Below are 10,620 nucleotides of genomic sequence, written 5' to 3' on the forward strand. Positions count from 1 at the left end.
AGTAGTGTCTGGGGGAATCAGGTGGCCCCCTTGCCTTCTGGCCTCCCAGCTTCTTCCCTTGTACAGGCAACCCCTCCTTAGCGCTCTTAATTGGTTCCTGAAAAACTGAGTGGTAAGCGAAACTGAAAGAATTTGATGACCCAATATGGTGACTGCAAGTGTTCTAGCAAAACTTGCTAAGTGAAATCGGGTACCAATTTAAAACGAGGGTTATAGCCAAATAGTGCTAAGCAAAACAGCATTAAGCGGGGGTTGCCTGCAGTCCCTTCTCCCCCCTTACTGTCAGACCCTGCTCAGAATCTGTTTCCCTCCCTGGCCACGTGGAAATGAGGGGCAAATTTTAAACACAAGGGTCCTAAAACACTGACATTTGAAATAAATGTGCCTGTAATAATTTGCATGTAGGCATGCACATATAAATGGCCACCAGGCAGCATGGAGAGCAGCTCCCGCAGGTGATTCTGGTGGGGGGGTGGGGTTTGAGGTCCCCATAGGGATGGAGGAAAGGAGTTGGGCAGGGCTGAGGCGGCGGCGGCTGCTGCTGCTGCTGCCCAGCTGGGGTGGCATGTGGGGCTTGGGCCTGGGCTCGAATGTGTGGCTGCAGGGCTCCAGCGGGGTGTGGGACGGGGCTGTGGGCAGCTCGATTGGTGGGTGGCTGGCTCCCTGCTGCTGTGCACACCCCCGAGGCTGGCACGTGCCCCCCAGTTCTGTGCATGGGGCAGGGACAGGCTGCCTGCTTAAGGCTTGGGCTACCTGCCCTGCTGCCGTCCTGGCAGCTGGGGGCCCCCTCTGGCAGGACTGCGGGGGCAGGAGGCTGTGGGTGAGCAGTGAGGGGCACCAGCAGCAGGGCTGGGGGGCGGTGGCTTGGGAGTGAGGGATCCAGACCTGCATCCTGGTGAGCGGAGTGGGCAGGGGGAGCTCTGATTTTTTTTTCCACGATGAAAAACCCAAAATCAAATACCAAAACTTATAGGTTTTTAGAATTTATTTTATTATAGTGATTGAGGCACTGGTTGGTTTCCAAATTGCTTTAAGATTGTAAATATATCAATAAAACATTGTGTTCAATTGATACCTATATATATATAGTGGCATTTCATTTTAATCATGGATTTGGGGGTTTTTATCAGAGAATTCACCTTTTTATCAGAGAAGACCAGGATAGGATCCCTGGTGATCAGGCACTGGGACAAGGCCACTTTAAAGTTGTGGATTCTCCGTGATTGGAAACTTTCAAAAGCAGATTAGACAGGCACTTGGCTGGGATGATTTAGTCAGGGATGATTCTGCCTTGAGCAGTGGACTAGATGATCTTGTGAGATCCCTTCCAGTCCTACTTTTTTATGATCCTATAGTTAAAATTACAGTAAGAGCAGTTTTTGCTGGTTAACAGCAAAAAAAAAAAAAAAAAAGTAAAATTTGCAAGAGACTTGCAAGGAACAGAACAGTGAGCAGGCCTGGTTCCCTACCTGCTGTTACATTGCTACTCAGGTACTTTATTACAAATAATTTTTTTTTCTCCTTTCTTCTGCCTTTCAAAACAAGGTGTGTGTGTGTGATTCTGTGGCATGTTGTACGCAAGAAGATTTTGCACCACACTGATGCGCTTGCGTGTGTGCATCCGTGCGGCGTTGATTGGTACTAGTTTTCAGTAGTGCGTCTCAAGTTACAAGTGAAATAATTTGCATCAAATGCTTGATCAAGGTGGCTTGAGAATTAGAAAGCTGTCATTAGTTCTTTGGTCCTAGCCTTTGACTCATGTATGGAATATAACATTGGGCAAAAGAGAATCTGGCCTGTTTTGCTGCATGGACCAGGTTATCATAGCCATCGGATGTTGCTGCATTGTAAAGTAATGTTCTAGCTTCTGTCTCTTTTTCTAAAACTGCTAACTGTGAAGTTGAACTGATATGCTTGAGAATTATATAATGAACACACTATTTCACCCTGGAGCCTTGGAAAATTGCAATATTGAGAATTATAGCATTTCTGTTGTGGGGAGGAGTCAGACTGGCAGACCTGTGCAGTGGCATATCCTGCTATCATCCAGAGACATCGAGCTCACAGTTAGGAGCAGGGCCCTAAATCTTGGATTATAAAGATTAATTTAAATCAACCTTCTGTGTAAGAAACAGAATCCAGTTTAGATGATGGTAGAGAGGTCCTACTAGTGCAAACAAAGATTGTGGCAGTTGGGCAGTCTCACTTTGGCCACTACTACTTCTTGTAATGCACATAGCTGGCCACACATGGCCCATCTACTTGGGTTACCTCTACAGAAAATTGAGTCTTGCTACGTCTGATTTCCAGGTTAAATCTTTAGTAAGATTTAACTAGCATCATAGACCCCTAAAGCTGTGTAAATATTACAGGCGAGATTCTCTGCACAAAAGGAGTATGGATCACTTCTAGTCTGAATTAATGGCATTTTACAGCCTTGTTGCACTCCTGTAAATAACTTCATAAGAAGAAGGGCAAAAGCAAATAGGTCCCATGCTATTTGCACAGGTTTAGATGACCACATAGCATTGACTCCTGTTGGCCAAGGCTCAGGGTCTTAGCCAGAAATGTGTGTGAATTGTATTCAAAATCTTTGACCATTTATATAATGTTTTTTAAGAACCCTGCTTCACCTTTTGGTAGTTGTTTCTTAAAGATGAAATCAGAAAATAAACTCTCAAGAGCTTTATTCTTTGTTTTACTATTACTTTCCCTTTCCTAACAGAGTGGGTTCAGATGGCACCAGCTTTATTTTCTAAATTCATCCCAAACATTCTTCCCCCTGCTGTGGAATCTGAGCTTCAGGAATATGCTGCTCAAGACCAGAAACTTCAAAGAGAGCTTATGCAGAATGGATTTACCAGGTAATAATCTGCCTTCAACAGCTATTGCAGTAGACACTACTGTACTGTGTGTATCTTAATATTTTAGACTTGAGCCAAAATCTTTAAGTCTGGGTGTCTAAAAATTAGGCTGCTTAATTCAGTTTAAGTGCTTAAATAAAGTGAGTGAGTGTGAGTTCCTTCCTTTCTCTCCCCCTGTCTGAAAATTTGAGTACTTGCGTATCCCACAGAAAGTAATAGGAATTAGCCAGAGATCAACATTGCTTTAATACTTGACATAAAACAGATCTTCATTGTCCTTGGAATGTCGGTGTTTTGACAATTCAGGAAAAATACCTGTAGCCGTGTGGTTGTCTATACGTGATGCTTAATAAATTGCTTTTAACATTTTCCACTGCTCAGCCAGTTGGCAATACTGTTTTAATATTTTAAGTAGCTATTTTGAATTGTTTTCTATAAGGGGCTATACGCAGGGAAAATTGAGCAAGTCAGAAACCTGATGTCAGCAATGCCTGACCTTTCACCTTCTCATTTTTTCTGTCTGTGCTCATGGCTGCCTCTTGACCGGTTTTTTTTGGTGAACTCAGAAGGTTGAAGCATATAACTTCTACCCCTGCATTTCCCCACTCCACTGCCCCTAGGCTTATCTGTAGGAGTCAGAAGTAACAGTTAGCCAATCTTGCTCCTTTGAAAAGGAGGTTTTGTATTCTGCACGTGAAAGAGAATGTGTTACTAGGTGGTAAACAGTATGTGAACTGTATGAAAGTAAAAGCACCAAGGTGATGAGCATTTCAGGTTTACTTCAGGGTACTAGGCAGTTGTCTGTCAAGAATGACCGGGGCGGGGCGGAGAAGCAGGCGGGGATGGGGATGGAGTGTCGCCACCCACTGCCCTGTGCGAGTAAAGCATTGGAGACAGACAGACAAAGCCTTTTATTATATTAGAAACTTATCAGGATTACTTCTGAATCCGTGCCAGGGAAACTGATGTGTCCGATGTTCCCTGTGTCTTAACTGCTGCATAGCTCTTGCACTGAAGTTATGCAGAACACAGTGAAGGCAAATCAGTGGAGTGTCAGGAAAGTGGGTGATATTGCGTAAGTCATGAAATGAAAGGGACTGTCAACAAAACAAATCCTAATAGAGGCAAACTAGTATAAATACAGAAAGAAAATGCACTCAATAATGAATTTTATTTTTCTCTAATCCACAATTATAATAATTCTAGAGGTTGCATATAACAGTGGCACATAGAACATCTTGTAGAAATGTAATTATTTTATATAGTTCCAGGGTCCTGCAAGTCAGCTGATTTATTAGTCAAAATAATACTGCAATATGTCAGTTTATCACAATTTCTGAGAAACTCATTATTTCTCCTCAACTAAAAGAACAGGCTGTCTTGTGCGTTGGTTGTTAGGGTAGTATATTGGGTGAAGTTGTTTTCTCCAGTTATACAAAATAACCATAAAACAAAGGTTCTATCTTAAGATGGGGGTATTCTTCAAGTGGCTTGTAGTCAGAAGCGCTCCAGTTTTGTCTAAATGTCAAAATGTCAATGTACAGCTTTCTGGGCTATTTTTAAATATCCTTGATGTGGGTGCTGGCTGGTGAAATAGAAATCCAGGTAATTTTTAAATTCAAACTGGTAATGCCAAAGAGTGTTCATTTACCTATCTTGTTAGGGCAGTCAGCACTTAATATTTAATATTGAATTATGTATAGGGGCTATACCTGATCTTAATGTTAAGAGGAATAAGAGTAAATACTAATGATACACTAAGTATTTTTGGTGCTTATTGCCTTTGTGTTCAAGTGACACGTCAAAGACTCATGGGGCCCATCCAGATGAGCATGCAAGTGCATCTTGCCCCGCCTCAAACCCCTTTGAGGCGGGGCAAGAGGCACGTGCAGGAACGAAAAAATGTGCAGCGTGAGGAGAAAATTAGACCCCTGGATATCCAGGGGTCTAAAAAAATCAAAGTTTAAAAAAGTGGAGCAGGGCATGGTCTGGGTCAGAGGCTGGGTCCTCCACAGAGACACTCTGGCTGCCAGAGTGTCTCTGTGGTTGGCCCCTCACCCTGGTGCTGAAACACGCAGCTGGCCAGGCCGCGTGTTTCAGCACCAGGGCTCCAGTGCTGGTGAGTAAGGGGTTGGGAGGGCTGGAGGAGGGGGAAGGGGACCCCGATAGCTCCCCCTGCCTCCATGACTCCCCCCTGCCTCCTGGCTGGCCCCATCTCCCCAAGCCTCCCCGTGGCTTCCAATCCCTGCCTCCCACCCCATAGTTTCAAAAAACAAACAAAAAAACCTCCGGCACTTACCTGCAGTCTGGCTGCCATCTGGCTGACTGGGGCCCCACCTGCACAATGCGGGCAGGGTGACAGCCCCACTGGCCCCAGCCCGGGCCCTGCTGAGCACCCCCACTGCCCTGTGCTGCCTGTGGGGGGGCTCTGCCAGGAGGCCCTGGAGCCCCCCCCCTCCCCTGCTTCTAAGGTAAGCAGAGGCTTTTTTTTCCTTTTTTGGGGGGGTTTCTTCTGATTTTTTTTTTTTAAAGTGATGGTACCTGGGGTTGGGTGGGACAGCAATCAGGGGGCTGGGGTTTGGGCATGTGGGCCTTGCAGGGGGTGGTGGTAGCCCCTGTGGGGCCATTTGCAACTCTTGTGGGGGGGTTGCACCCCCTGTTGGGAGGGCCATAACCTCTGTGTGGGGGCCATTTGCCCCTGTGGGAGGGTAGCAAAATATGTATTCATGAATTCATGAAACGTGTATTTTGAGTTCACTTTATTATAAGAGACTTGCTTTAACATTGTAAGATATATCAATAAAACGTTGTCCAACTGATCTCTGTCTCTCTCTGTGTCTCTCTCTCTCTTTATAGTGGTCTTTTGTTTTACTTGTGGAGGAACATGGATTTGGGGGTATTTTACAGAGTGACTTTGGGATTTTTTTTTTATCTGGGATTTTTCAGTTTTCCAATAGGGAACACCAGAATTCCTGCTAGGGAGACCAGTGGCAGGATACTGCTTGCTCAGAGCTGGTACCTTGGACCCAGGTGGCTGTTGCTGACCTCCTGGCCAAATGGGGCCAGGAGGACATGCTTTGGCAGTTCAAAGCAGGCCACTGCACCTGGAACATCTTCCGGGCAACAGCTGCCCACATGGCTGGGCAGGGGGCACACATGGCAGTAGTGCTGCACAGAGGCCAACCCTGCAACCACAATCCACTGGCAGCTGGCCCAGAGGGGCAGATGCCTCTACTAGCTGTGCAGTCCCCACAGCCAGGTCACAACCAGGCAGCAGTCCCCACTGTCAGACTATTGCAGTGGGTAGAGGGTGCAGGGAACTCTTAGGGCTGCTTCAGCAGTCCAGCTGGCACAAGGTGTAGTGTCCCCAGGTATCAGTTGTTTGGGGCCTAGAAGCTCCTGAGAGCTAGTAGCCCTGAGCTACTTGCCAGGGCAGCTTTTTATACTGCTGGGGGCAGCACAGGTGCTGGGCCCGGGATCTAGCTCCCCTGGCTGCAGATCTGGGAGGAGCCAGGCAGGGCTATTTTGCCCCAAGTGGCACAATTTGCTCCACAACAAAGTGCATGTCTGAGCATGTGCGCTGAAGCAAAAAGCCCCGGCTCAAATTTGCACTGCTTCTATTTGAGCTGCTGCAAGCGTGCTTGCATATGTGGACGCGCCCACATTTTCTGTTGAGCTTCGTTAAATAAATTGCTTGTAGATTATTCAGTTCAAGGAAAAGGAAGATGATGTTTATGTGAACTTGGAAGCTAATTCAAGCCAACTTTTATTTCTCAGGCTGACACATTTTCAAAGTTCAGATGTGGAGCAGGATTACCCAAGTTCAGTTTTTGAGAGAAAAGTCATTTAAAATGCCTCCTGCCCCTAACAGTCTCTCAAATTATGGTCTGTTCTGGATTATGGGGAGGTCTCTTATTTTGGAAGGGAAGGGCTTATAGTTGACTTGATAATTGCCCATGTAAAATGAGCATGTAAAGTGAATTGTTACCAGTTGTGCTTATGGAGTTAGCTTTTGCAAAGAGAAGTGGAATTGGGCCTTTTCATAAGACCCTCATTAAGTTTGCCCTAGATTTTAGAAAGTAAGATTGAAAAGGGCTTTAAGGGCATTTATCCACAAAATGACTTTAGATATTTAAGTTTTCTTTCTCTTTTTTTTTGCCAGTAAAAATATTTGAAATGATACAATTACATCTAATCACTTAAACCTGGAAATCAGATTAAAAATAAATATATATTTTTAATTGGGAAGTTAAACTCTTTTTCTCCAGAGACAATTCATAAGCAAGCTTTTGCTGAGTTTTCCAGATGCTGGCAATATGCCAGGGGCTAATAAACTAGATTTGAAAGAGTTATTTTTTTCTATGATGGCATAGGTCAATAATTAATGATTCATAGTTTTATTGGAAAGATTTTAACTCTTCCCCTTCAGGTAATGCTGACAGTGGTTTGAGGGAAGGAAAAAGTTTAAAGGCTTGCATATGCAGCTGTGTGAGCATTGTTTCTGGCCTCATCCTGGACCTCCAGAGGATTAGTAAACGCAGAAAAGGTGCACCAAATCTAACCAAGCTGCTCATTTGTATAAATGCATGTTCCAAGAAGATGAAAGATGTTGGTTTTATCAGAGTGATTTGATAAGAATTTTAGTAGTCTAGTACAGTGGTGCTCATGGTTTTGGCTCCATGGGCCAGACGAATGGTGTGGATTGGGCCCTGCTCTGTCCTGTATGGCCCTGTGTGATCTGGTCCCCGAGGCAGGGCCATAGCCATGGGGCTCCCCCACAGATCCATGGACAGCTGTGCAAGCCAAATGACCCAGTGTCAGGGACCAGATTTGGACTGGAGGTTGAACACCTCTGGTTGAGCATGGAATATGAACTTGGAACATCTTAATTACTAATCAGGGTTATGAAATCTTTTGAAGCTCTCTTTATCTTGCTTACACCACTCTTTCTCTTAGGCCTCCGTATTATCACAGTCTCCTGCACATTTCTCTCAAAGACTGCTGTTGTGGATGCCTTTCTTGCTTCCTTCCTCTATATTCCTTCGCTGGCTTTCCCTTGCCTTCCTCATTAGATTCTAACTTCTTGGCATCACTTTCAAGTCTGTACCCTATTCCACCTTTGCCCATCTCATTTCTTCTTCTCATAGCTCTTCCTGAGAATGCTGCTGGCATATTTTTCTTTACCTGAAAAGATCTGTAGTGTTTAGAGTAGATCATACCCTCCTGGCTCTGATTTATAATGAGATGCATGTGGTTGCTAGGACATACTTTCTAGGACATGCATTTTGTTTGCAGGAAGAAGGGGACCTGTTTGTAAAGGACTTCAGAATTACTGGCATAACTTTCCTTTACTATTCTTGGGTTTGCTACAGACTTGTGGCCATGGACAAGTTGATTATGTGTGTTTTCCACTTGAAAATGTGGTGTTGCATAATGGGACTTGAGCACATTCAATCTAGTAATTTTCTTTTGACTGACATTTTAATTGATTTAACGAATAGTACTTGTGGGGGACAAGTGATTTTTTTTTTTTTTTTTTTTTTTTTTGAACAGGGAACACTCCAATTAGGCTTAGCCTTTGGGTTATGTCATCACTTTTAATATAAATAATTTTTATTTTGCAAACATTACCATGCAGTAGGGAAGAAATAATTGAAACTAAGGTCTGATGTATATGCTTGGAATAAAGATGGCTTATATCTATGGCTTATTTCCTGTCTGACAGGAAAGTATTAAGACTTATGCCTCTAGTTGACACTGGAATTGATCTATAAATGAACTATAACTTACTTGCATTTTTTATATTTTAAAAAGGGCCAAACAATGGCTTCTGATTGCTCCATCAATAACTTTAATTAATGAGCAATAAAAAAATTGACTATAATATGCAACTAACATTAAGTTTAGGTTGTTAATAGTAATAATAATAATTTTCCTCAGTTTCACAATCTGCACGTAATCAGCCCTTCCTAAATGTTTGAGAGAAGACATCTTTGACAATATGAGTGGAAAGTTTCCTCAAGCCATGTTGTGGCAGATCAGTGGAGGGGAGGTATCTTCCAGAGAAGAGGCCTTTATGGACAACATCCTACCACTGTCTCGTCATCACGGACTTGCCAGCAAGCACTCCAGGTTACTGGAGATCCTTTGAACTATAGTTTGGCAATTCCTGTTCTTTTAGGAAAAAAACAAACAGAAAACTGTCTTAATTTTAATGGCCAGAGGTACAGTTCAGACAGTCTCACTATTTTTGATAGGGTTTTTTTGTTTTGGGGGTTTTTTTTGCACATGGGAATATCTGCCATCTTCTGTTCTAGTGCACTAGCATTATTAAAGTCTTAGGCTTCAAGGCTTACAGGCTTGAATTTGATTAGGTATTGAAGTTGCCAAAATCCATATTAGCTACTTTATAATTTAATTGGACTCATGACTTGTGTAATGTACATTCAGGCAGATGAGACAGTTATTCTGTCAAATAAATTCTGAGTTTCCTTCGGCGTGTGTGCAATTCAGAAGAATATGTGCATTAGACTGTAGATAATTTCCTACGTTTAAAGGCTAAGCTTACTAAATGCTGCTTAATATTTTAAATTGAAGATTAGTTCCTTTATAAAATGTAGATTATAATGCTATAAACTTTGCTAACTGCCTCTGAAGTCAAAGTGCCATGCCTATTTCATGAATGAGACTAAGCATCTGTATTTAGAATGTGCTTTGATACAATTTGGTTTTTTTTGAGTAACTTGATTTCTTATTAGTTATTAAATAAAAATGCTTGGATAATATGAGTGATTGGTTGGATAATTGGTACCATTTAGTCTTGGATTAATATATTTATTTTCATAATTTACATACTGTTAAGTTTTGTTGTATATATGTAATGTTTTACTGATAGAATTTAAATGTGCTATAATTATTAACATGACATGGGCAAAAGATACTGAAATAAGCTCTGGGTTTGCTATGTAAACTTTTGCAATTGTTTCTGAAAGGTAGTTCAAAATGTAGCTCTTTTTTTGTTTATTAATACTAAAGAAGCAAGCCGGGAAGGTCCTAAATAACTAGTGGGAGGGACTCGTGGTTCCATAGAAGTTAAAGCAAAAACTTATAGGTGAAGGTCCTACAAAATGTATTAACCTCTCTATGCTTCTATGGAAGGAAGTGTGTGGTTTAGGACCACATCTTGCTCAATTTTCTAATTGTGCCAAACTGTCGGCATCTCCACTAATGTACATCCCACACCATTGTTTATCATTAGGAGACTGCTTCAAGATCTTCAGCACTAATAAAATGAGAAAATAGATAGATTTCCTTGTCTATATGGACTACCATGACACAAATGAAATGGAATGAAATTCTGAACTTTTTGAAATGCGTGGGAGTTTTGGTAAAACTTCTATTTAGAGAGATGATATTCTCAAGTTGTACCTAATAAAGCCAGTGCCAGACTTCTGCAATTCTAGGCCTGGTAACTTTTCAGGTAGTTTTGTAAAACTGATGTGTGAAGGGTTCAGATTTAAATAAAACTGTTTCAAACATGATGAAAATATAGATGAGAAATTTCTTCTAACAGCAGATGTTTTATTATTTTGACAACTCAACCACTTTACAATCAAGCTTAAGAATAAGGATAAAGTAAATAAACTGCATAATAGTTGAATCATTCTTTATAATAACAGGCATATTGACTCATTCTTTATAATAACAGGCATCTTTACATGTGCTGTGGGGTGGGGGTGGTGCTTTAATGAGAGCG

At 42.3% G+C, this 10,620-nt stretch overlaps 1 protein-coding gene across 1 annotated transcript in view; it reads left to right on the forward strand.

Annotated features, from left to right (window-relative positions):
* CACUL1 (CDK2 associated cullin domain 1) overlaps positions 1 to 10,620 on the forward strand; it is a 76,714-nt gene that overhangs the window by 60,251 nt on the left and 5,843 nt on the right. Inside the window, exon 7 of the mRNA XM_006020544.3 lies at positions 2,726 to 2,864. Coding sequence (XP_006020606.2) covers positions 2,726 to 2,864 — 139 coding nt within the window. The remainder of the gene's footprint in view (positions 1 to 2,725; positions 2,865 to 10,620) is intronic.

The sequence above is a fragment of the Alligator sinensis genome, unplaced genomic scaffold (assembly GCF_000455745.1).
Source record: "Alligator sinensis unplaced genomic scaffold, ASM45574v1 scaffold527_1, whole genome shotgun sequence".
Lineage (NCBI taxonomy): Eukaryota > Metazoa > Chordata > Crocodylia > Alligatoridae > Alligator > Alligator sinensis.